This window comes from Pomacea canaliculata, linkage group LG5, assembly GCF_003073045.1.
Source record: "Pomacea canaliculata isolate SZHN2017 linkage group LG5, ASM307304v1, whole genome shotgun sequence".
Lineage (NCBI taxonomy): Eukaryota > Metazoa > Mollusca > Gastropoda > Architaenioglossa > Ampullariidae > Pomacea > Pomacea canaliculata.
Genome location: NC_037594.1, coordinates 34,068,048 through 34,095,937, shown reverse-complemented (window position 1 = coordinate 34,095,937; position 27,890 = coordinate 34,068,048). Strand labels below are relative to the sequence as shown.

The window sequence follows — 27,890 nt, the reverse complement described above, 5'->3', positions numbered from 1 at the left end:
GCGGCATTGTCCTGTGTTTGTAAAGCTCGTCTAGCAGGTGGCTAAGGTGTGGAATAGTTTCAGATAGCAATGAAGGAGGGAAGGTGTTCAGGTGGCAGATGGTCCACCCTCAAGAGTCCGCCGGCCGGGGATCAAACACCAAACCTGCAAAGACCAGTAATCAATTAGTTTCGACTCTTGCCTCCACTCCTCCCTCCATCATGGAACGTCACAGGTACAGACGCACGTGCTTGCTCATTGATTGCCCGGATTATTATTTGTTTCGTTATTTGTGTTTTACTTCAATGGCAGCCACAGGCAGTTATAGCGGTTTCAATGGAAGGCAAAGACGGGATGTCAGGCAGTGAAAGCTTTTATTCTTCCTTTATTCTTACAATCGATGACCACCGTCTGTTCACAGCACCGTGCGTAGCGGGACGTTGTTGTCGATGGTTATGCAACAAACAAAAGTATCCCGGAGATCAACCTGGAGGTCAGGGTCACCTGGTTACGTCACAGCGACCTGCGTGACGTAGTTGGCCTTCACGGGTGGAGTCACCTGAGCCAATCAGTGACGAGCGTTTCATCCGTTTGCGTGGAAGGCAGGAGGGCGGGAAATGGAAGACAAAGAAAATTGTGCACGTGCGGCTGTGAGCTGTGAGCTGTGAGCTGTGCTCACTAAGTAACCCTGAGGTCGATACTATGGTTGCCGCACTTCTAGACTCGAAACATCCTCAAACCGTTCGATAACAAGCAATTATCAGTTACAGGCCGCCTTCGAGTGAGATAAACAGACGACAGTACTATTAAAACTATTCTCGTTATTGAAAGCTTTCTGTCAATCAGTATGAGTAGGGGAAAATGTTATCATGAAAACCGTGGCCTTATTATCTCAAAAGCTTCCTTAATAGTGTGCACAGAATGAAAATTATTGTCACGAGGAGCAGATGTGGGTGACTATGAGTACAGGGTGCATTTAACTGCCACCAGCAAGCAGTCACCTGGGACAACAAGTTCTTCCTGAGAACACAGTCTTAGGTTTCTGTAAATCACCTTTTAGCATCATTAGTCAAAAGGTGGCGGTAGGAGATTCATCCTTTGGACTGAGGACGAAAAGGTGTGAATATCTCCATGGTTAGGGTTAGGTGGCACAAACAGTGACTATTATGGAGGGTAAGGGGTGGTTTTCCTATAAATTAACTATTCATGGCTTCTTAGTTGGATGAATCATTACTTTCACCTTCATGGTTTAGTGAATAATGATGACTGGCTGTGACCGATGTAACCAGCTAGTCAACTTTGCACAGCGCCATAGTCTTCTTTCTTCCGTGCTGCAGACAATTAAGCAGGAACCAAACTATTGTAGTTTCATTGAAATACATTTTTAAACAGGTGGAACAACTTTTTTATGGTTTCCCTGTGAACAAAGCAAACACCGTGACATACTGCAACTACCTTCAAGAAGAAATCGTCCTGAAGGGCAAAAAAGCCATTATTTTGCAATGTAAGTGGAGGCAGCTTTTCACACGAGCTTAACTGAGGATCTTTTGTTGCGAGGGTTTGGAGCTCAGTGAGGAGAAGGCACTGCCAGCGAGACATTTAGCTCTCATTATTGTCGTGGGCGTCGTCGCACCGCAGCCTCCTCCGATATCAACGACAACCCAAAGGAGGGCGCGCCAACTTTAAACACAACCTTTAAAAAAAAGTTCAGGTGAGTGCTGGTGCACCCACCGTCGATATTTTGGGAATGAGGCATCTCTCTCCTCCGTTGTTCCCTCCGTCTACCCCCATGTCACCGGCATTTTGCTCTTACCATGTCTATGGTTATTTCGTTCTATGGTCTTTGATACAACTCCAGTGTGGATGTCACAGCCACTAAATGGACATCGGAAAATGCAAATAATGAGCACGGGAAGCAAGGGAGGGTAATCTTGTATTTAACCCGGTGCGAGGTCAGACCGGGTCAACATCGGGGCGGGGAGGTTGGTCAGAGAGGTGTCAAAGTTGTGAAATAAATGTAGTACAGGTGTACAGCGGTGAATGTCAACACATTTGCACACACGCGTGAAAGTATGTTATACCTCCTTACTTTCTCTCTCTCTCCGAGGTTGCGACACTCCTAGGCTTGTGACCTTTGCCCTCATACAAGATTCATGAGCTGTAACAAACTGTTAATTAATAGGTCTAAATATTTCTCATTTATCGAGAACGCTGATATTTTAATTCTTTGATGCCGAATATTCAGGAAGATTGTCTCACAGTAAAAGAAGTCTCGTTGTGTGAGAGAGAGAGAAAGAAAGAGCAATGCAGCGAACGAGTGTAAAGATGTCTTTTATCAGGAGGGAATATAGTTTTATCCCCAGTCAAACAGGTCAGACCCGGTGTTTGCCGAGCTTTCAAACACAAAGAAACAGAAGGAAATCCACTCCAGCCCACGTGGTGCTCCCTCCCTGTCAGCTATGACGAGACTTTAATATCAGTGACACAAGTGAAGTAGGACCAGGGACACCTCGTTAATCTCCTCATACCCGGCATGTTTAGCTTTTTGTTTGAAGCCGTCAGCAGAGAGATTTCTAGAAATTCTTATGATTTCCGATTCCTATTTTTGTGATATCTATCTCCCTCCCTCTCATTGACTTCTTTGCTTACCCCCACCACTACCACGACCACCGTGGTTACTCTCCTTCCCTCGCCTAACCTCGGTCACTCCCTCCTTCAGGTTTTCCCTTGCTCATTTTTACTCTGCCTCTCCCTCCCTCCATTTATCTTTAGAATTGTTTGGAGAATTATATAATGCTTGTGAACTTCACCCCAGTTGTTGGTTTGAGCTCTGGTGGCTTTGATATCGGTTCATCGCTATGTGTGAAGTATAAAAACCATGTCTTTACTACAACAAAACAAAAAAATTTTGGATGAAAAATTGTGAGCATACCACGTTCGATCTCAGTTTCAAATGTTCAGCCTCGTTTCTTGTTTCTTAAATGTTTTGTCGGCATCAACAGCAGACGAAGTAGGAAAGTATAGTGTGTAGATACCAGCATCTCTGCTGGAGGAAGCCAATGTATATATATTACATATCTTACATAATATATTACAACCTGCTGGAGACGAGAGTTGTCGCCTGTCCTGACTTTCCACACACCAACGCCCTCAGGTAGAACCAAGAGCACTCAAGACTCGTGTTTACCTTTTGTGTGTCTTTGTTGCCATTGCAACCAGCACATGGGGCGGGCGGCTACAGGGGAACGAAGGAAGGAAGCATGAAGCTTACGTGGGTGCATGTGTGTGGAGTGCTTGATGTTTGCCCCCGTGCCATTCTCTAGTAGATTCGATCACATACCCGAGGCTGGCCGTGCTGTTGAAAGGCAGACCAGACAAATGAACAAATTGTTTGAAATGGGACTCGACTATTTACATTTCTTTCTTCTTTTTTTTTTTTAACCTTCTTCTTCTCTTGCCTGAACTCTTCTGACACTCCCCGTTCGAAGTTACGATTTTTGTCATCTTGAAGTCGTATTCATCGCTCATATCTTTGCTGTACATAGGTGTGCGTGTGTTTGTGTACCTTGATTGTACCTTGTTTGGGGGACTGGAGCTACACCTCCACACACCTTTACAGCTGAAAGAAATGCGGTCGTAAAGGGACCACAAAAGCCTTGTGTGTGTGTGTAATGTGCTTTATTCTAAGATGTGAAAGGGTTTTGTGGATGGGGTTGAGTTTCCTGACTTCACCTCACACCTGGGAGCCCTCTATAACCGTAGTTATGAGCCTCGGAATAAACATTCTCACCTTATGGAGAGAGTCGCTGCACGTGCGTACGAGCCACGAATGAATTTTCAGCAGTAATTACTACAGGAAAATTCTTTGCTTCTATGATCATATCTGTCAAATTAGTAAAGTCTGAAAGATTCGTCCGTTGTTTTTTTTTTTTTAATTAAAAGAAAGGAAGAGTCGTTAATGTGATTAAAAAAAAAAATTGAGAGCATACGTGTCTCTGTCAAGATGGCGTCTTCACCACTTCGAGGGCAAATAGCCTTTACTGAAATATGCTGAGCAAGAAACTTGATGTTTATCTCGATGCGTGTCGTCGTGGAAGAGGGGCAGTCATGTTCATACATCCTTTAGTGACGCTTGGCCGACAAGCCACCTGCTTGTCATCGTTTCCCGCTCTCACCCGTCGCACCTTCCCATCCGACCCACCCCACCCGCCCCTACACACTTCAGGGAACATCAATGTTGTCTCTGTTTGCCTCAACCAAAGATGACAGCGATAACTCAGCCATTTGCTGGCTGCTCTCCTCACTCGCGGAAATTTGCCGTGAAATTGCACCGACCTCGTCCTGAGCCCGACCTCATGAATACGAGAATCCATTGTCGCAAGCTTGTCCCACCCGTTCACTGTTCAAACACCGTTGCTTAGCGATTTGTGTTCACACGCTGTGAACGATGATCTCGTCCTTGAAGTCTCCGGTTCCTGTAGTCAGTCTATCCGGTCTATCGTATCTCGTGATTAGCTGGGCCCGGGGAGACGAGGGTTGACGGGGGTGAATGATAAAGGGTCGTCATTACGAAGTGGATGCACCTGATGGCCGGTCACGCTTGAAAGTTCCACACACCTTCACACGCGACACCCACAGAACCTCCGTGCTGCACGCACGTGCGAGCGAATACCAACAGTCGTCAGGTTTACCTACACTTCATCATGTCAATAAATTGTCCTTTGCAACCATCGTTCTTTTTTTCCATCCCACACGAATAGAAGGGGGTGGGAGTGGAGGAGATAGAGAGAGCGCGCATGCGTGTAGGTTTGGAGTCCGAGACATCCGCAGTGGAGAGGCCGTTTGTGTGCAGAAAAAAAGGTATAATCATCCTTACCAGTCCTCCCGGCTCGGAGGTGCACGCGTAATAACGGCGGGACATGAAAGGATCTCATCCCATTTCCGGACCCCACGACCCCCGAGATTGTCGTGACCAGGGGTCCCAAGGGGGCTGCAGCTTCCCTGCCCAGCGTTTTGCGAGTAATGGCACGCCACTCTCCACTTTTTTTAGTCGTGGCCAATGATCCTGTTTTCTCTGAGTTCATCCCTCCCCACCCCACCTTAAACACCCTCGACCCGCTCAATCACGCGAAGGAATTTTCGGTCTTTGGGGTTTGAACTTTCTTGTGCGGTTATTATTATTATTTTGCCAATTGCTTTAGAGCAGGGGTATAGTACCCGACTAAATTTACGACCGTTGCACTGCTCCCGACTAGGCGAAGTTTAGTCCGCAGCTCGGGCGTAACTTTAGTCCAACCAGGGGGTTGGCGTAGCGGCCGACTAGCAAGTGACTAACTGACGAGCGTCCACAGCAACTGGGTTTTCGTTTATAAATTTTACAGAAGAAACGTAGGACGACAATGTGAAACTTGTTTTTGGTAGATGAAAGTTATATACTTTTACAAAATGGACCTTAAACTTGTTAATCGTTATCGTGAACTACAACAAAATACGGCGAAAGCGAGCCTTCGATGTCACGTTTTCGATTCTATTCTTCGGGATGTTTTCAAACAGTTGCAGGAGATACGATCAACACGCATAAGTTGACAGTTTCTCGAACAATTCACCGTGTTTCTAAGGCTCTTTACAAATCGTCTAAATAAATAAAATACCAAGCCAGAGGGATGGAAACAAGCAGAAATCCTCATTTTACGCAATCGCTCGATTTCCAAGCGTGTTTGTGTGCGTAAATGACACTCATGTGAAAATACAGGGACCGTCTGAGCACGAAAGTGAATTTGTAAATAAAAATGGTTATCATTCAATAAATGTACAGCTAGTTTGTGATAGTGGCATAAATATAATTAACTGTGTTGTTAAGTATTCTGGAAATAGCCATGACACCAGGATTTTCACCGAGTCAAAGCTGTACCGAGCTTATGAAGTACATCCTTGATTAGTCACGGGATAAACTCAAGAAAGAATTGAAGATGCTGAAAAGACGCCTTCCTTGCCTTTCAAAGAAACATCAAGGTATGTCATACTAAATTATATTGGAGTTATAAGTTTTGGAAACAATATTTTTACATTATATTTGAATATTATGTCCACATGAAGGAAGAGAAATTATCATAACTGCCTTAATTATGTTTTTTTTTTCAAGTTAGTGTCTTATGTGTTAATAAATTAATATATTATATTTTGCACAAATAACAAAGAGCAGAAAGTAATGTGCATGTTTGAATGTGTTCACATGTGTCTCTTCAGTAAAAATTTTGCATGTATAACACATGCACACCTTTCAAGCCATGTTTCCCCTAAAGAAATAAATTAACATATATTTATGCACTTACATCTAAGCTTTTTCTCACGTATACTGTTCAGTTTTGTTATTAATTTGGTTACTATCATTTTCTAGGTTTAGCAGTTGTTGTGTGCCCATGTCATTTGTGTAAAGATGCATGGTATATGATTCCTTTTTGCCTATTTGCAGGTACAGTCCAAAGAGAGCTATAGTTATCATCATGGCATGCATAGTATTGCACAAGTATATTATGCATTCTGTATGATGAGCATGATGATAATCATGATGTTGAACTTTATGGAGGTCAACCAGCCTTAAGTGCAAGAACAAAGCAAGAGTCCCTTATTCACAGATCCTTCTCCTACAGCTTTAATATTTGATGGTGAAGTACAATTTATTTATATGCAGAATTTCAAAGTTAAAATTAAGACATGTCTTTTTCATCAGATTAAGCAAAACTTGTGATCAGCATAAGTCCTCCTAGAGGTTTAAGATGAAGGCTGGATGAATAACAGCCTCAAACATGCACAGTGTTTGTCATATTTGTAGACCAGCCAGCCTTGTCAGTAATTTTAAAGGCTTTTGTATAAAGATGTCCTGGTGAAAGTTCATAAAGAGTTTCAAATATGCGACACAGGACTAGTTTTAAATAATGTATTTGATTAATGGTATAGGAAGTGTCGCGTGGTCGCGACGAAGCCAGTCGAACTTCAACTGAGCGCAGACCATACACAGAAATGACAAAGACAAAATTCACGTAACAAACAAAACTAATTTAATAGCCACAAAAATAATACTGATAGGAATGAAAAATCAAACATTCCACACTCTCACATGAACAAATATAGATCAGCGCGAACAATCCAACAAACAAAAAATAGATAAATTAAAATAAGACAAATCAGCTGCCCTGTGCACAGGCTAATCTCAGTCACCGTCTATACAATACATCACCCGCACGCACTGCAGGGTGACACTTTAGAAGTCCGTTGAAGGTGTCCAAAGACGGCAGCCCGCCCTCTGGCCTTGCTTGCCGCTCTAAAGACGTACCCCCACCCCTCTGTCTTCTCGTCCAGATGCGATGATGTGGGCCGGCCACTGGCCACGTAAGCTTCTGCTCGAAGATTTCTGCTCTAGGTGTTCAGTCGAAAGCCTTTCCGCACACTGGTGCAGCAGGGTCGCGAGTTCACTCGCCGACGAGATGATGATGATGGTGCAGGGTGGACGCTCGACACGATGACGGACAGCAATGCGAACAAAGGATGTGAAGACACGGTGACACGAAGGAAGAGCGAAAAACAACAACAGGTGGAAGAGTGAAGAAGAACAAAAAATAAGCCTGTAGATAAAACAATTCTTACAATCAACAGGCGTGTCCCGAAACTGCTCAATTTCTAAAACAATATTTTCACACCGTCACATATATCTGACCATAGGACTAGTCATAAGATTCGTCAAAAATCTAATGTTGATCTTACACAAATCCATACAACGGGAAACGAGTACGCGCTACAAGCGTTGTGACCCGGCGATCACGAACGTTAACCTAACAAAGTACAAGTCTTGCAATCAAACATCGGACTATGGCTTTGAACATAAAAGGATTCTTTCACTTGCACTTCCACCGCCACCCAAAGCCCCTCACAGACTAGAATGGTGTGGAACCCGACAGAATGGATCTCCACTCACCCAAAACGGCTTGTGGCAGATCGGTCGATACAAAACGAAAAACTCTGACTGTCATGGCCACGGTCCAGCACCGTCTGTTACTTGATGACGACTACCCATGACGTCAAAGAAGGAAAAAGTAAAATGACGCATCAAGGAAGCTGCGCGCGCGCGCAAGACGTAAGACAAAGAGAGGACAAAAGCGTGAAGAAAACACCTAACGATGGGCGAGCTCAGTATGGGAGGCATGCAAGGATGACAGCACGATCGCTGACACGCGACAGGAAGGTGTGATTACTGTGGGAAGGGATGTGTGGAGGTCAAAAGTCCCATCACCATGAAAGGTAGAAATAAAAGTATTGATGATTTTGGATGGTGAACATCCCCAAACAGTGGGAGCTTTAAACTAAGCACAACACCTAGTTATTTTACCCAGGAACAGCTTCAAATGTTCCTTACTGGAACATGATTTTCTTGTATGGTCACCACCCTCACTCATTATTACTAATACAGTGTATGTTTCCTGATTCTGGAATGTTGCAGCACAGAGGGACTTTCATTTCCACAAGTGTTGCAGCAGGGACCAGATGATGGAAGTCGTGTGATTCTTTGTGACACTCTCCCTATCAGGGCTTACGATGAAGAGGGTACCAACTGGGAAATAGATGTGCTTCTAGAAAGTGATTTAAATTTGTATGAAGCCAGATAATTCAAGCAGTTTTCTCTTTGTATAATATTTTTTTTACAGTAAAAGAGATTTTTTCAATGAAAATAGTTTTGTCTTAGTTTTAAATATCTGTGTGGCTCAGTATGCACACATTGTAGGTTTTGGAGCCTACATGTATATACTGTAGTTCTTAGCGTTTACAGGTGTATACTATAGATTTTAGTGTGCACATGTTTTTTTTCCCTCTGTTGGACCACCCCTTTGCCATGGTCAAGTGGCATGCTTGTCTCAATGACCCCCAGAAATATGCCGACAGGAGCACTAGCTCCTGGCATGGTCACCCATTTTGGAGAGATCAAAAGTGGTTCACTGGTCCTCTAGGTTAAAGGGGTTGGGCAATCGACTAACAATTCATTCATATAAAAGCATATGGTTACTGAAACTGGCGACATCCCAACAAACTGTGGGACATGTCTGAGATGGCAATTACAAGATTGCATACTGAAAAATATTTCATTCATAATACACAATATGCAAAAAACCAGATATACATGAACTACAATTATGTTTGTACCTGGATTCACCTTTACAACTGAACAATTTTCATTATCACCTGAATAAAGTAGAGAGGGAGCACTTGAACTGTTATTGAATAGTCCTGAGCTCATTTCAATAGGGGGAGAGAGCAGTAACATGACATTTCTTGCTTGCTGTTGACTAGAATTCTTCTTCTTCTTCGTCGTTCACTCAAATGGACACGCCTGCCTCCTGCACAAATGATGCTGTGCGCCGCAGGTCCTCCAGGCTGCCGTGTAGCTTCCTCAATACTGGCGTCTCATCAGTCCAAATGCGGTGCCTGAGTTCTTCGTGCATGGGGCATTCTTGCAGTAGATGTGCTGTTGTCTGACTGCCTGTCTGGCACGGGCACTGGTCTGTCTGGCCGATTCGGAGCTTGGTGTAAAGGTGGTGATTGAGACGGTTGTGGCCTGTCCTCAGCCTGAAAATAATGACCTGCTCAGCTCTTGTAAGCAGGTAGTATGGGTCGTTTCGGTTGAAACGTGGGTGCTGCTGGCAGCCACTTGTTGTGCTGTTTGGCCTTTATGATGGATTTGACTTCGCTGTAGGTGGTGGACCTGTCTTGCTGCTCTTTTTTGGATCCTTCCTTGGCAAAGAGTGTCTGCGGCTTCGTTGCCAAAATCCCACAGTGGGAGGGAATCCACTGTAAGACGACTGTGCAGTCTCCGCATAAGGAGGAGAGAGCAGTGGACAGGTCGTTCAGTTTCTTATCTCTGGCAGTCTGTAAGGCCTGCAGAACAGACAGTGCGTCCGTAAAGAAGACGACGTTGTTGGAGGTGTCTGGACTGTTTTCAACGTGGGTGGCACCGGTCTGAATGGCAACTGCTTCAGCCTTGAAGTTGGTGGAGTAGAGGCCGGTTGCGAGAGAAAGACGGTCTTCTCTTCCTCCTGGGTACCTGATGTAAATTCCGGCGCCACCATTTTTCACGGCTTGTTCGGCTGACCGTCAGTGAACACGTGAGTCCATTGATCTTGTGGAAGTTGTTGTGGATATACTCCATAGTACAGGACTTCTTCACAGCGTCTAGGGAGTCTTTCTTGCTGACACCAGGGATGCTGCAGTGAATCAGGGGGAAAGCAGTTTCATTCCATGCTGGGTTTGTCCGGCACAGGGGGATCTCTCTGAGGTCGTGTTCAAAGATGTCTCGGTGTTTTCCACTAGGGAACAGAAGGCCACTCTGAAGTTCGATGGACAGATTCTCCCACTGGAGGACAACCCTACCTACCTTGGGGTAACCTTCGATAAGAGACTTACATGGAAGCCTCAGACCAAGAAGGTCGAAGCCAGAGCCAAGGTGCGACTTGCAATTATGAAGAAGTTGGCTGGCACGAACTGGGGCGCGGATGACAGAATCCTCAAGAAGCTGTACACCGGAAGGGTCAGACCAGTCCTAGAGTATGGCATGACAGCATGGGGCACAGCAGCAAAATCCAACTTTGAGAAGGTCAGCAAGGTTCAGAACCAAGCAGCCAGACTCATCAATGGAGCCATGAGGTCTACGCCCATACAAGAACTGGAGACAATCACAGGGTTGGAATCACTTGAGGACCGACGTGACACAAAAATGCTCGTCCAAGCCGCCAAGTTCAAGAGACTTCCAAATCACCCCATGAGAAACAGACTGGCTCAGCCGACGAAGGGAAGGTTGAAAAGGGGAAGTTTCATCCACCAGGCTAGGATCCTTGAACGTTGACTAGAATGAAAACCAATACATAGTGTACGGCAGAATTTACTTTTAATGATTGCACAAAAAAAAAAGATTTTATATATATCCCATTTGTCAACTCCTTTTTCAAGACAAGGATTTAGGATTCTTGCACTTTCTTTTTTCATTCCCTCAAAAAATATGTGTATTTTAACATGTTAGAATGTTGGTACCATGCAGGATAACAGACATACAGGTTGCACCCAATTCATCAACCAATACATGAATGCTGACTAATAGTGACATGATCTCATACACATTCAGTTATGAGGACTTAAGACTGAAAAGTTTAATGAATCAACACAAAAAAGAACTACAGCTAGTAAGTTCCAACTAATTACAATAATATATAAAGTAAAATAAAAATTACATTAATATTTAAGAACTATTAACGTTGTTTAAAAAACTGCCATGATTCATGATACTGGCTATAAATAGACAAGAATGATCAATTAACAGAGAGTTTAAATATTTTTTAGTAACTGATGTGTTCAACGCCATTGAAACTTGGATTAATAATGATAAATGCAAAATTTGTAAAGCACATACCCTCCTAAGGAGCTTGCTCTTAGCTCTTAAGAACAAGAACCAAACATGGACAACATGCGAGGAACAGAAAAACAAATAACATATGAACTATAAAAGAATACACAACAGTACTAACAAAGAATAAATTCAAATACAGAAAACAAAGAGGAACTAAATAACAAGAGCTGAGAGTAACATGTTATTGAAACATATGATTATGCAACCCAAACATAATTTAGGATTGCATCAGTCTACTGTGCAATCTGAGGTTGTGGACTTCATTTTGTACAGGGATGCTTTACATTGTGGACATTGTTTATCACTCGCAGAGTATTTCTTCATTGCCTGAAAATAACAAATTGCAACCTGTGTCAGCCAGAGCGATACTTTATTTTCCAAATTGATTCCACCTATCCAAAAGAAAACTATTTTTATGCATTACTTTTGTGGTTGTTTACATGCAAAAAACTTAAAACAGTTTATTTTCCTCATGCATTGATCGTTCTGCCGACGACTGGCACTCACCGTCCTCACCACATCTTTCCGCTGCTTCTTTAGTTGCAGTCCGTTCGAAATTTTGACAAGAGCAAAGTCTGATTTGCAGCGACTGTCACTATTAATCCAAAGACGTTTTCTTTTTCAATTTGTCTTTCACTTAAGCATCTGACATTTTCGAGATTAGAGTGATCTCCCGCGTGAAAATTTTGTTTCGCGGTGGAAGCCCGTGAAGGTTTTTGTAAAACCCTTAGTCCGTAGTTACTAGTTCGGACGTGGCTAGTCGCGAGCCTAGTCCAGAGCAGTGCAACCGGCGTAAGTGAGGAGACTAGCTAGTCGGGTATAAGGGGGTTTAGTCGGGACTAGCAGGGGACTAGCTACGCCCGAGCAATGCAACCGGTCAGCCAAGCCTCGTTTCCCTTATGTTCAGCACAGAAGTAGTCAAAATTTTAAAAAGATAAAGGTTACTATGTATGTTTGTGTGCATATACATATACATTGTATGTATTTGTACATATTTGTATGTACACGTGTGACTTCTTCTGCAATCTTCAGACTTGAACAGGCAACAGCTATGGACCATTGTCAACTAAGGTGCCAAGATTTACCTCAGCATCTGATCTCCACGATCAACACCCAGATGTCATTTTATATCATGATGCAGGTTCTTTGGAAATAAACTTATGTGCACAATCTACCAACTTGTCTGTTGCATCACTTTTCTGCATTATCTCCCTTGTTCTGCAGAGGATGGCAACATCACCTCTAGAAGGATTTATAATTTTTAATCAAGCACATTTCTGAGGCTTGACTTCATCTGAGTGAATCATTCAACTATGAGACCATGACCAAAGCAAGATAAACCTGAATGGCAAGAACATTGCTTCCAACTTAAAATCCAAGCCATGATAATGTGGAGGTAAAAACTGGATTGTTGATGCTAAGTGGTTCAGTTCAAAACTGCTATTAATCATTCATTTTACAATATTAAAATAAAAAATTTTGAAGGCCAGCCATTCCTGTTTTAGTTACAGGATTAATACTGTAATTATTTTAGAAAATACTTAGCTGAAAAAAACAGCATCATTTTAAAACCTACATGAATCAGTTATAAACGAAAGTTATATGCATCTGAGCTCATTTCTTTAAATTTAACAAAAGCATAAACATAAAACAAACAAAAAAAGCACACTCACGAGTTATAGACACATCAACAGGTTGGGAATCGGTCGCCATGCTGCTACTCTTCTCAATATTGCGACAAATGTATTGGCCATCATCACCAGCTTCCACTGTAACAAGTCATCTTTTATTAAAAGGTTGAAGTATTTCTAGCCACTGAAAATGATATGTCTCTACTGACAGTGCTCCAATAGAAAATCAAAAACTCTGCAGAACACTGCAAGAACTGGGAAAGCACAATCTTTTCTATCTAAAAGCAATGTTTTCTTGTTACACACTTAGAAACTTATTCTCCAAGTCGCCTTTTTTTCAAATATTTAACTCCTTTTTGATGCTAGAATCAGTTATGTCATGATACTGCTGAAACATATATTTTAAAGAATATAGTCAATGGGTCGTTCATTTAGCATTACTGTATGTGATTAACTGCTGTTGTTGAGTAAAACATTATGCCAAAACATTTAAGCAAATCCATCTAGAAAATAATAATCATCAGTTTCATCTTGATAGAAGTCTCCTGCAACAGCGATTTAATGAAATTGTCATCTTGCTAATACATTCTAATACCTGAATCTTATTTGTTCGAAATTTTTGTCATAGCTTTTCTTTAAAATATAGAGATTATGCTAAAAGTTTTGTTCTAATAATACTGTCACTGCATTGCTTGCAGCAAACATAATGCTCACCATTTTTCACAGTTAGAGTTGCCAACAGGTACTGTATGTCACTCCCTTGATCTGTTTTTACCACAAACTCAATATCGTATTTGTCTGGTGATGCATCTTTGTCGAGAACACCTTGCGTGGACAGAATTTGTTCTGTGTTACTGACAAGTGAGCGATGAACCCAGCTGATATCATTTTTCAAAATGAACATAAGATCTTCATTTATCCTGCAGGTAAATCTTTCTTGTCCTCCTGGGGTGAGAATTCGTTTAAGATTACCTTCGACTTTTAGTTCAATTGCATCCACGGATTGAGCTGAAAGAACAAATTCAAAAAAATTAATATTTCTAACAAACATGAAATCTTTATAAATTTTTATTGTCTTTTTGTTCACAACAGAGATAGAAATTCTGAGAGGAAGTTCAACGTCTGTGATGTGAGCGCAGTTAGTAAAATCTTCAGAAATGTGCACCTGGGTATACAGGTGTGCATGGGAGGTGTGTGTCTGATTATGCAACCCAAACATAATTTAGGATTGCATCAGTCTACTGTGCAATCTGAGGTTGTGGACTTCATTTTGTACAGGGATGCTTTACATTGTGGACATTGTTTATCACTCGCGGAGCATTTCTTCATTGCCTGAAAATAACAAATTGCAACCTGTGTCAGCCAGAGCGATACTTTATTTTCCAAATTGATTCCACCTATCCAAAAGAAAACTATTTTTATGCATTACTTTTGTGGTTGTTTACATGCAAAAAACTTAAAACAGTTTATTTTCCTCACGCATTGATCGTTCTGCCGACGACTGGGACACACACCGTCCTCACCACATCTTTCCGCTGCTTCTTTAGTTGCAGTCCGTTCGAAATTTTGACAAGAGCAACGTCTGATTTGCAGCGACTGTCACTATTAATCCAAAGACGTTTTCTTTTTCAATTTGTCTTTCACTTTAGCATCTGACATTTTCGAGATTAGAGTGATCTCCCGCGTGAAAATTTTGTTTCGCGGTGGAAGCCCGTGAAGGTTTTTGTAAAACCCTTAGTCCGTAGCTACTAGTTCGGACGTGGCTAGTCGCGAGCCTAGTCCAGAGCAGTGCAACCGGCGTAAGTGAGGAGACTAGCTAGTCGGGTATAAGGGGGTTTAGTCGGGACTAGCAGGGGACTAGCTACGCCCGAGCAATGCAACCGGTCAGCCAAGCCTCGTTTCCCTTATGTTCAGCACAGAAGTAGTCAAAATTTTAAAAAGATAAAGGTTACTATGTATGTTTGTGTGCATATACATATACATTGTATGTATTTGTACATATTTGTATGTACACGTGTGACTTCTTCTGCAATCTTCAGACTTGAACAGGCAACAGCTATGGACCATTGTCAACTAAGGTGCCAAGATTTACCTCAGCATCTGATCATAGTGTATGTAACAAGAAAACATTAGCAGTATCCAAGACTCTAGGGCAGAGGTGGGCAATTATTTTTCCCAAGGGGCCGCATGAGAAATTGGGATGGTTTTAGAGGGCCGGACTAATATAGTTAACTCAGTTTTACCCAATACTGTATATATAGTATATATACGGGCGGGCGGGCCGGTCAAAGACAGGAGGCGGGCCGGCCTTTGCCCAGGTCTGGTCTATAGAATGCTAGACTGCAAGCAATGATACAAGTTGTGGACTAATCAAGCATTTCTCACAAAAATAGGTTGCAATATTGTGTTATTATTGTTGTTTGTTCCACTTCTTTGGGGCAATGGCCCTCAAATCTCAAATAACCTATCCACCAATCAATCAATTAATAAATCAATCAATCGATTAAATACAAAACTAGGCGATACGCATTAAATACTAGAATATCTAGTGAATGTGTAATGTTGCACAGTGCAATATGTTTGTTGGATACTTCTATTCTGAGAAGCAAACATCACGTGTTCATATTGTGGTTTCCTTTTTCTCCATGTTGCGTCATTTAAGAAAGCTTTCAGCGCTGAGTTGTTTTTAAGTTAAATCATATTGCTTCACACTTTCCTGTAAAACAATTTTTTTCTTTAATTTCAAAAAAAATGTCGGATATGACAAGGAGAAGAGAATTGCATGTTCGCGCACTCGGTCTAGCGCAAACCAACATTTAACAAGAAAGATGGGGGGAAAAATCTCGGAAGCTATTAAAATGCAAACGTACCACATTTTTGTGCCTCAAGTACATGCCACTTTGAGATCACTCACAGTTCTCTGTGGTGACAAGGGAGGAGACTGAGTCTGTTTAGAGTTGTCCTCTTCTTGCGCTTTTAACGAATCAATAATTTGGAAAAGACATAATCAAGGGGCGCTATCCAACAATTCACAAGCTCTTGCTTGCTAATCTGTCTCCACACCCCATCTCTTTATCTAACGGTCCAGCTTCACCATGGCTCATTTCGCTTGCAGACGTGAGGGATAATTGCGAACATGGTGTCGTCGTCCACTCTTTTGTTGAGAAACACAGAAATACAGCCCGGCGTTTGCATCTGGGGACAGAGCAGGAACATGATGTTGGTTTGAACTGAGCCGACGAGCCAGGGGGATGGGGGAAGCTGAAGCTGGGGACAGCGATGAGGTTCTTGCAAATAATGCCAGAACAAATGAACGTGAACACTGGGACAGACTGTCACTTCGGGCATAAAGAGTCTCAGAGACAATGTTGCTGGGTGGGAAAATGTGTCTTTTACACAATGGCATTTTCCTCTTTTCGTTTAATGCGATATTCTACACCAAAATAAACCATAAAGGTAGTTATTGTGCACACCTTGGTGTTCATGCTGCATAATCAGGAAGAAAAGAGCTTAATAAGCTGTGACTAGGGTTACATAAGCTGTAACTAAAAGGGTGGACAAGTTTTGACAAATGAATTAATTGATGCAGCGTTAAGATTTCATGGGAGTAAGTGACTAAGGGAGTAATTCAAATAAAAAGGAGTCCGTGTGTCTGAAAGAGAAATATAGAAACAGTGAGTACAGGAATATGAATTATATGAACCATGCTTAGAAGTCAAGACAAGTATCCTAGAGACTGTAGATTTAGATTTTCTCGAGATTTTGTTGTATTCAAAAGTACTGAGCAGTGGGAAAAATATAAAATATAAATAATAAATAATATAAAAGAAATAAAAGAATAAACACAGAAAGAAAGTTTTATTTGTAAGGTTCTACTTTCAAACTTGTAAAAAAAAACTTGGCGAAACAAAGATTCGTAGGCGCAGGGAAACGATTCAAGGGAAGCAACCTCATTTAAGCGCTGAAGACGTACAGAGTGCTCTCAATATTCGAGTGCGTTGAGATTCCTAAGAGAGGCCCTACATATTTAAAAGTGTTGACTTTCTCGATTACGTCTCCATAGATGTTTATTCCTTGTTACTCTCTGAGGAGCACAGGCCGCAGTCACCATAGATACTAACTTCGATTGCATGAGGTTTGTCCAAACATCGAATATCGTTTCTTTTGTCTTTGAGACTTTCAAGTTAAGGAAATGCTTGTTGTCTCAGTGTACAATGTCAAAAAAGGTCACAATAAAACAATAATGATTCCTGTCATCAAGAAATGGCGTTGATGTACTCATAGAGGCAACACTTATAACACACAACTCACAGATTGAATTCTCTGAAAGCTGGCCTGAGAGATATCGTAGTGAACGAGAAAAAATGCAGAAGAAATCAACAGCAAAGGAGGGGGGAAGGAACAACAGACTTAGGGGAGGAAGTACAACAGCGTCAAGAGAGACGACGGATTTCTTTGTGTGTGAGAGAGAGAAAAAGATTTTTTTAACCCATCCATCAATACCGTTTCCACACATACGAAGAGAAATCCAGGGACGCAACTGTGATAATTACTTCTACGTTCACTACTGGGTTGTTTCCCTCTTTCCAGTTCTATTACTGCTGTGGTCATGGCCGTGTCTTGATGGGTCAGAGACATCAACACAAAATAATGGAATTGTTTCATGGACGTTACATAAAATTTAACAAAAGAGCAAAGCCACCAATATTTGTTTATTTCTTAGTAATTTGACAATTGCAGCATTTTTGCTTTTGCTCTCAAGCTTTATGGACGCAGCTACAAAATCCTGCCAGCTCCATGAAGGCCAACGATCCCTTGCCCCATCGGTTAACCCCAGGGAAGGGACAGCGAAAAATGTGTTACGATAGTCAAACCATCATCAATAAAGCCATAAAAAAAAACTTTCCCAGGCGCGTGTAACGTCTGCACATGATGCCAGTGTGCTAAGGGGAAAGAACTCATCAATAAGCTCGAACGACACCATTTGGACGGGGGGAGAGGTCAGGCTTTGGGGAGACAACTGCTGACGAAGGCCACAGACAGGGTGCAGTGGGGAGGAAACCACGCTCGAGCATTGCGTAGGCTGTCTCGTACATCTCTTTAAACGGTAGAAAAAAACAAAAAAACTGCAATTGAGAAAGTTACTTAGCTTTTAACGGGAAGCAACTCGTGAACCCTTGCTCACCGAGTTTATCATTTATAGCCTCCCTTTTGTCTCATAAAAAATAATACCAGACATTTCGACCATTTGCCAGCTCGACCACCGGCAGAGGAGGGGGGGGGGTGAATTGGTGTTTTACGCCATGTAAGCAGCTGAGGTTATATTACGGCAAGGCAGCCAGCCTTGTAAACAGATGCCAGGTGCAGAGAAAGAACAGCGTGCCGGAGACGAGAAATGAACTCAGGGCAGCCAACTTTCACTGTATTGGTGACAGGCGCTAACCTTTGCGCCATCGGACCGCTCCACCACCGGCAGAGACGTTCACACTAATATGTGAAGTATCTGTAAGGTGACTTCCAAATGAAGACTCCATTATTGATCATTAATGTGGCAAATCAATCTTTTGTACATATATTCATTTCTTTTGTGTGCGTGTCGACAGCAAAAAGACGAAAAGAGGGAAATAGAATGTTTGTAAATGTGTTGGTGTGCTCAAAATCTACAAAAAAGCAATAAGAAAGTAAATCTAAAAGTAAATCTAAAGTAAATGTACGTGTGAATAAGTTCATTCTGTTGTTCAGATACAGGTATTCAAACATTAACACGCTCGAGTTTACTTTATGTTTATACTTGGAAACACTAAGTACGCTTGCCAGGTTCTCAAAGATTCCAGTCGTAACGATTTAAATATATAGGTAAATACATTATTCAGTATGTAATAACAGGGCTTATTCCAGAGCCCGATAAAGATTTTTTCATATCATTTCCTTATTTATTAGCAATGCTTATAGTGTTGTTTCATGCATGGAAGAATTCTTTTGGTGTAGATAGAAACACACACGAACACCCACCACACCCCACCCACTTCCACACACACACCCAAGAATACGGGCACGAAATACACACACGCGCGCGCACACACACACACATATGCACGCACGCACATGCACTCACCCGCGCACTGTAAAAAGGCTCACTATGGAAATGCAAGAACTTGGCTGCAGTGAAGACGATGGAACTGGGAAACACGCTGTGGCCGCCCATCCTCAAATAGAAAAGAAAAGACGGAGAGAGGAGGAATAGCGAGGGACGTGACTGGTGCGAAGAGAGTGATTGGAATAAGATATCTTGACCAGTACGATCCGCTGGGCTGATCCAGGATTATTTCTCTCAGCCTGACCCGCGTTGCAATGAAATGAGGCGATGAGCATTCGGAGACCGCGAAGGGCGGGCAAAGGTGGCCTTAGTGATAGTTCGGATCTCTCCACATCGCCTCTGTCTGCGTGAGCGAAAAAAACGATGTTGGAGAACTTGCTTAGCCTTTGACACAAACATCCCATAGGTGAGCTCTGAGGCAGACATTTGTCTCACACACTGTGAAATGTTACTTTGGAAAAAAAATTAAATAAACGAAAATATAAGGGAAAATACGAAAATTTAGGAGATTGATGAGGTTTCAGAAATAAAGTTTAAAAAAAAAACTACTGGAATGGGAAAGTTCGAGCACAGTAATAGCGATAGACTAACAAGAAATATTGAGGCACGATGGAGACAACAGCCAAACCTTATAACACGGCACAGGCAGGCTGGAGACAAAGACAAACATTAAAAGCACGAATCATGCAAGAAAAAGACAACAACCAAAATTTAAAACACGACCCAGGAAGGCAAGGGGAGACATGTGGGGAGGGAGAGGAGTAGTCTCATAGCCTGATTGTAGGGGCAGTGAGCTGTAAGTGGTTTACTGTGTCCAGGAGTTTGCTGGTGTTAACCTTTTTTGATAAAATCAGGTCTGATGGGCAGTCACTGATAAATCAGGTGTTCATGTCTGGTGGGTAGTCACCCAATTGAAAGGACAGCCAAAGAGGCATTCGCATTTTTACTAAGTGAAAAGTATCATGAAGTTTTTCTTTCTTGGAGCATATTTTGCTATAATTTTTTTCCCTTCCGTTTCGCTCCTCTTTTTCTAACGTTCTCATCAGTTTCTTTTTACTGGTGAAAACATGAACAAATTTCTCTTTTTTTTCTTATCACTGTATTTCCTTCCTTGATTCCGAATCTTATGGCTAGATTGACGTATTGCAGGACGCATTTTAATAAAATATTTCCTTTTTTACTTCCACCAACTATCTTTCCTCTTGTCTCATTTCATCTCTCCTTTATAGTTTTCTGGCCTGTTTTATTTTCTGTAAAAAAATCTTTCTTCCTGTCTTCCTTCCGACTATCATTTCTTCCCACCCCTTTGCTTACTAAGCGTTTCAAGCTGATATTGTTTTTCACATTTACAAAGCAGAAGACTTTTTAAGTGATGCCCAACCTCCCACCTCTCATCCTGTATTTGCCTCACAAAGACCTGACTCATCCCCCACCTCGCCCAAATAGGGCGGCATCCTGATAATTAATACATTTCTGACATAAATAGAAAGTATACTGCTAAAGAAAATGGTCTTTTAAAAGAATGGCATATTTTGTGGGTTACCATTGTTTTTATTCAGCACACACACGGCAATCTACCTGAAAAGTCGAGGTGTGAGTCCCTATCTGCTCTGTGTACATAGGTCTGACCTACTGACTTGCGCTACCACCAGCAGCCAATCACAAAACAACAAACTTTGCTGTGGACACTTGAAATCTTCTGATGTCCCTAGGGTAACGCAAAGGGACATTGAAAGATGAGTTATTCGCGCTTGATTGAAGAATCAAGAGACCGTGAAAAAAAGATGTCTTCGATGGACCCTCCCTTCCCTTTAAAGCCCTTATGTTTCACAGTTTCACCTGGAACAGCAACAACAACAGAAATGAGTTGCCTACAAGCATCACCATGCACAAAACTGTTTTGTAGAAGCAAATTTAGAAACGATTTTAAGAAATTGTTTTTACGCCGTTTACAAGAGTTTCACGGACGCTTTCGAATCGGTTTAAGAAATATTTTCTCGTCTAAATTTAAAACAGCTTCAAGCTGTTCCAAACTGGCTAAAACAGTTTTAAAAGCCATGACCGCAATTATCACAATCAGCTTGGCTTAAGATAAGAACTCCAGGTGTTGACAAGCAAACGAAAGATCACAAAACAAACAAGAAATAAAACAAAGACGAATTGTTTCCGCTGTTTGGATTTGAACAAACTGATATAACAAGAATTATTTAAGAGATCGGTTTTCCCACTCTGTCGGAAAATTTATCCTTCGGTTGAATTTTCAGGGGTGGAGACATTTGTTACACTAGTGTGTGCTGGAGGAAGCGAAATTCCGGTTTAAACAGCTTTATCTCATTTAAAACTAAATGTTCTTAAATTGTTCCCACGTTTTATAAAATTGTTTTAACTAAATACATTCAGGACCTAAATATTCAAATAAAGGCCCAAGAGTGTATGCAGACTTCTATCTTGCGGAGACCTCAGTGGGAGAGCTGGGACCATTTGTTAAGTAGGTGCGATTTCTCTTTATAAACATGCCGGATTTCGACCTCTGTTCAATGATGTTGTAGGTTCATGGAGTATTTCACCAGGTTTTGTGAAATAGCATCTTGTATTGAGCTGTACCCAGTCATTGGAATATCCCACTAGACTTTCGTAGGAACTCACTGAATTCATCATTTTGTTATTTATTTGGTTTTTGGTAAGTTCTTCATTTGTTCCTTGACTGGATCCAGTCGTTTTGGGGTGGAGAGAGAGCACATGGGTAGACGCGACTGCTGACAAGGGTCCCACTCAGGCCTGCCTTGAGAAATGGTGAGCAGGTCCTGCACAGGGCGACCAGTCCTCTCCCTGACGTTTGTCATCAGTTCTTCCTCACATCACCGTGGAGTCAACCTTCTTCAAAGGAGCCTTTATAGGACACAGTCTTCAACCTAGTGTTGTACAGGATCACGTGACCAGCTCAGTCCAGTTTACGCCACTTGACTGTCTACAGCAGGGGTGGGCAATTAATTTTCCCAAGGGGCCGGATAACAAACTGGGATGGTTCTAGAGGGCCGGATAAGAAACTGGGATGGTTCTAGAGGGCCGGACTAATATAGTTAACTCAGTTTTACCCAATACTGTATACATAGTATATTTACTGGTGGGCGGCCAGCGGGCGGGCCGGTCAGAGACAGGAGGCGGGCCGGATCCGGCCCGCGGGCCGGCGTTTGCCCAGGTCTGCTCTAGGGGCTGTAGTTATGACGCGAGAGTAAGTCATTGCTCTGGATCAACATGGGGAACTCGGGGACAAGCATCGGTTTTCTAAAATCATAAGGCCACATTCAGATCCAGCAAATGTTATTTTGCCCTTATAGTAGTTGTGGCAAAGATGCCCTTAGAGTAAAAGAAAAAAAAAGTTGCTTCTGTGAGGACACATTTTCTTGTGTCTTGCTTTTTTGTATCTCTCTGATTAACATTTCTAGCCCAAATATGGTCTTCTTAGCATTATACAGCTTAAACCTATCCCATACTGCCAAAGATATTACAGTAATGAAATTGTAATGGCTCACCAGAAAGAACTGTAAGTATTACACTTGCAGTGCTTGATCGAGCTCCTTGAAATGTTGCACTTGCTGTGCAGGAAAGGGTTTTGCCAGAGTCCTCTGAAGATAACATCAGTCGAGAGGCTCCTGCCATTGCACTGTAGCGCCTTGAGTTTGCTGCTGAAGACAATGCATTATCTATCTGTGTGACTTTGGAAATGCCATTTACTGGTACGCCTCCAATGGCAATCTTGATATCCACATCTGGGCTAAAATCTTTTGCATCACACCTAACAGGATATTCACCCTCTTCAAGTTCGATTCTTTCAGTTCCAGTCACAGGTTTCCTGTCATGGATGATGAGAGAAACTTTCTGAACATCATCTGAAACATAGTAACATAACATAACTGCTGGTTCTTTTTATTTGAATAAGGGTGCCCAGATAATCTCACAATGCATGTAATGCATTCTAAGCTGATACAAATTTACTCTTCACAACTAAACATCTTTCAGCTCCAGCATTAAAGCAAGTTTTTTTCCAATAATTTGTCTTGGCTCTTTGGCTTTAAATTTACTACAAATTTGTGTTTTATGTCAAAATTCACAATAAAAAAAAGAAATAATTCAATCTGTATTACAATTTGCATGTACCCATCCAGTGAAACCGTTATCCTTCAGTTTCATCAGCATGTCATCAATTAAACTTATTACATATTTTTCTGTACAACTAGCAAATTCAGGCAACACTACAACTTAGTCATGCAGGACTGCATTGAAAATGTATTTTCAAAACAAGACTGTCAATGCCCTCTTGAATCTTGGAACAGGCTGAATGGTTTAAACCAAGAATTGCAGCTAGTTCAATAATTTGGGTTCACTGAAGGCTTACTGCAAAACCTTTTGGTGCAAACATTTGGCAGGTATGAGTGCAGTCGTCTGAGGGACCAAGGTATCTTAATGAAAAGTAGACAGAGAGCATATTAGTTGCAAATGTATAGGAGATGCCACACAAGCATGGGCACCAAGAGCTATAACATTACAGCCAGCTCATAATCAACTTGCACTTGAAAAAAAAAGAGCCATACAGAGAAGAGGTATAAAATAATATGCTTTCTTGAGTTGAGGACTAGGTGAATGCCATTTTCTGAATTGATATACAGCTGTGTGGCAGCCACAAAGGACTGGTTGGAAACAGCTTGACTGTCAACAAGACAACAGAGTGACTGGTGTGCATGTTGAAAAGGACTGGTCCAAGAACAGACGTTTCAGTAAAAATAAAGAACAGGTGGATCAAATGTAACATTATTGACAATAAATCACTGAGACCAATAAATTCCAAACCAGCTTTGAATGATTCTGGACATACTGTAGTCAGTGTAGTGGCATCTGAAGGAATCAAAAAGTCTGCTATGATAACTGGTTTCAAATGCAAAAGATCTCCACGATCAACACCCAGATGTCATTTTATATCATGATGCAGGTTCTTTGGAAATAAACTTATGTGCACAATCTACCGACTTGTCTGTTGCATCACTTTTCTGCATTATCTCCCTTGTTCTGCAGAGGATGGCAACATCACCTCTAGAAGGATTTATAATTTTTAATCAAGCACATTTCTGAGGCTTGACTTCATCTGAGTGAATCATTCAACTATGAGACCATGACCAAAGCAAGATAAACCTGACGGGCAAGAACATTGCTTCCAACTTGAAATCCAAGCCATGATAATGTGGAGGTAAAAACTGGATTGTTGATGCTAAGTGGTTCAGTTCAAAACTGCTATTAATCATTCATTTTACAATATTAAACAGGGCTTCTGCTTACGCAAAAAATTGCGTACAGTACGCATTAAAAGTTCGGAGGACCCCTTCAATTTTTGTCAGTAGGGTCCCAGGGGACCCCTTCAAATTTGGGCGAAGAACAGATACAAAATCGGGTAAGTATAGTGTCTGACATCGTAGCCCAATCTAGTGTTGTCGTCTGCTACAGGTGAGAGTAACTTCCCTTGCACTGAGTTTGTTTTCCCTTACCAAGAAGAGTTCCATTAAAGGCCGATATCTTCCCACCGGGGGGAAATGAGGGGTATCGTCCGTGCAAGGGAAGGTAGGAGTACACGAGGTGTGGACTGCCATCGGCCAGTCGTCTTCAAATACTACCCGGACAAAAGGCGGGGTGGACATCACAGGCACTGCCGACTAGCATGGCAATAAATCGTCTCCCTCACCCAGTACTTGCGGTAGGGTCTGAGCGCTGATGCGAAACGACTTCTATCTGAACATTCTGTCGGGGTTAGGACTGACTGTATTCTCCACAAACAAACAAAACTAGAATTTATAAAGGAGAGAAGAATGAACAGCGCAAATGACACAAACATAAAAACAACTGAATTGATCGCATAATGGTCGGGTTAGATAAGAGAAGAAAAGACCTTGAGGGCGCTATGTTGCAGTCGTGAATTGTTGGCCATTTGTAAAAGTTCAAAGATTGGACTCAAACCGAGGTGTACTTTAGGTCAGTCATCAGGAGGAATGAACTGAAAATATTAAATATTATTATCCCCTCTTATGAGTACAGAAAGATGTAAGGAAAGACAGTATGTTCAGATAGAAGCCGTTTCGCCTCACTTTTTCTTAGACCCTACAGCAAGTACTAGTCGGCTGAGAAAGGCGTTTTATTGCTAAATATAGTTTGCAACTGAAACTCATTTAATTTATTTGCACAGTTTCAAACACCTTCGATCTCCCTTCATCTCATGATTTACGTAACATTCAGAATCCACTGAATGTCACTGAGTTGAGGGCGCCAGGTCTCGCCGAGGTTCGCTTTTCTGTCTTGCGCCAGTTTTTTTTATCCCAACTTTTATACTTTTAGCAACGTGTCACCTCTCGTTGATGTTTCTTACAACTCTAGTTCTCAGTAACCTATTAATTGCCAGGTTACGGTCGAGAACTTCCTCTTGAAATATGGCATCTGAGGCATTCATACTTTCATACATCCTCTCCCATCCACCACCAGGTGCAGCTTATTTAACTTATTTCCAAGATGTCGTTGACAACGTGGTTAAAATCATCGTCTCAGAAACGGAAAGAAAGTGAGCACCCCAAGTACAGTGAGCATAAGTTCATCACAGATGCTTGCACAGACATCATGGCACAGAAATCTCGCCGTTTCTGACTAGACATTACAGTGCTTTGTGTGCCTGAAAGGCAGTTGAACAAAGTAGTTGATTTGTTGATTTTTTTTCACATTGTAAAGGGACCCCTTAGAGTTAGCCTGGGACCCCTTAGAAATCTGAAGAAGGGGTCCCTGGGACCCCAAAGAATTTAGCCTTAGCAGAAGCCCTGATTAAAATATAACATTTGAAGGCCAGCCATTCCTGTTTTAGTTACAGAATTAATACTGTAATTATTTTAGAAAATACTTAGCTGAAAAAAAACAGCATCATTTTAAAACCTACATGAATCAGTTATAAACTAAAGTTATATGCATCTGAGCTCATTTCTTTAAATTTAACAAAAGCATAAACATAAAACAAACAAAAAAAGCACACTCACGAGTTATAGACACATCAACAGGTTGGGAATCGGTCGCCATGCTGTTACTCTTCTCAATATTGCGACAAATGTATTGGCCATCATCACCAGCTTCCACTGTAACAAGTCATCTTTTATTAAAAGGTTGAAGTATTTCTAGCCACTGAAAATGATATGTCTCTACTGATAGAAAATCAAAAACTCTGCAGAACACTGCAAGAACTGGGAAAGCACAATCTTTTCTATCTGAAAACAATGTTTTCTTGTTACACACTTAGAAACTTCAAGTCGCCTTTTTTTTCAAATATTTAACTCCTTTTTGATGCTAGAATCAGTTATGTCATGATACTGCTGAAACATATATTTTAAAGAATATAGTCAATGGGTCGTTAGCATTACTGTATGTGATTAACTGCTGTTGTTGAGTAAAACATTATGCCAAAACATTTAAGCAAATCCATCTAGAAAATAATAATCATCAGTTTCATCTTGATAGAAGTCTCCTGCAACAGCGATTTAATGAAATTGTCATCTTGCTAATACATACTAATACCTGAATCTTATTTGTTCGAAATGTTTGTCATAGCTTTTGTTTAAAATATAGAGATTATGCTAAAAGTTTTGTTCTAATATTACTGTCACTGCCATGCTTGCAGCAAACATAATGCTCACCATTTTTCACAGTTAGAGTTGCCAACAGGTACTGTATGTCACTCCCTTGATCTGTTTTTGCCACAAACTCAATTTCGTATTTGTCTGGTGATGCATCATAGTGGAGAACACTTTGCGTGGTCAGAATTTGTTCTGTGTTACTGACAAGTGAGCGATGAACCCAGCTGATATCATTTTTGAAAATGAACATAAGACCTTCATTTATCCTGCAGGTAAATCTTTCTTGTCCTCCTGGGGTGAGAATTCGTTTAAGATTACCTTCGACTTTTAGTTCAATTGCATCCACGGACTGAGCTGAAAGAACAAATTCAAAAAAATTAATATTTCTAACGAACATGAAATCTTTATAAATTTTTATTGTCTTTTTGTTCACAACAGAGATAGAAATTCTGAAAGGAAGTTCAACGTCTGTGATGTGAGCGCAGTTAGTAAAATCTTCAGAAATGTGCACCTGGGCATACAGGTGTGCATGGGAGGTGTGTGTCTGTGTGTGTGGAGAAAGGGGAGGGGATGGATCACAAACTATTTCCGGGAAAATGTTTCCTTTACTTTTCTATAAGGTAATGTTGAATATGAAAATGCATGTTCACCTAAACTACAAACGAAAACTTTGAAGTTAAATCAAGATGTGGTGCTGGAATTGAACTCTATGCTTATCCGTGACGCCCTGATGCCAAACACGCGGCATCGCATATTCATGAAGTGAGGGCAAGTGGCTGCCTACAGGATAATCAAGGGAACAAAACTGTCTCCAAAGTGAAGAGGCACTGACTACCACAAGCCGGCTGAGAACACAGTCCGCCGCACCCCAGCTAGGTTAGTTCAGATTGGAAAAATATTTTTAAAAAAGTCAACGATCAATTTACCTGTGACCATGCACAACAAAGTTGGAAGAAGAATGTTCCTGAGCAGCGATAAATCCATGCTTTCGACTAGTTCCAGTGCTCAGCCCAACAATGACGACTCGCTTGCTGAGCCCTCGCGTCTTTTTCTCGTTTTGCCGCTCCGGGATTATGACAAGGATG

At 41.6% G+C, this 27,890-nt stretch overlaps 1 protein-coding gene across 6 annotated transcripts; it reads right to left on the bottom strand.

Moving 5' to 3' along the window:
• Nucleotides 1-27,890, bottom strand: LOC112564960. Of its 6 annotated transcripts, XM_025240128.1 has the most exons (6): nt 27,732-27,890; nt 26,866-27,159; nt 26,215-26,310; nt 22,687-23,043; nt 13,771-14,064; nt 12,599-13,194 (listed from the first exon to the last, which is right to left on the bottom strand). In XM_025240128.1, the coding sequence occupies exons 1-6, from the start codon at nt 27,787-27,789 to the stop codon at nt 13,040-13,042; spliced, it is 1,254 nt and encodes a 417-aa protein (XP_025095913.1). In that variant the 5' UTR covers nt 27,790-27,890; the 3' UTR covers nt 12,599-13,039. The 6 variants fall into 6 exon arrangements, with proteins under 6 accessions (XP_025095916.1, XP_025095921.1, XP_025095913.1 ...); XM_025240131.1 differs by lacking the exons at nt 12,599-13,194; nt 13,771-14,064 and adding an exon at nt 1-144; XM_025240136.1 differs by lacking the exons at nt 12,599-13,194; nt 13,771-14,064 and adding an exon at nt 10,827-10,867.

Coding starts and splice junctions, on each gene's coding strand:
- LOC112564960 (XM_025240128.1), bottom strand. CDS start 27,789: ATGGATTTATCGCTGCTCAGGAACATTCTTCTTCCAACTTTGTTGTGC. Junction 27,160..27,731: donor TTTGTTGTGCATGGTCACAG/GTAAATTGATCG, acceptor TTGTTCTTTCAG/CTCAGTCCGTGGATGCAATT. Junction 14,065..22,686: donor AATACTTACAGTTCTTTCTG/GTGAGCCATTAC, acceptor TTGTTCTTTCAG/CTCAATCCGTGGATGCAATT.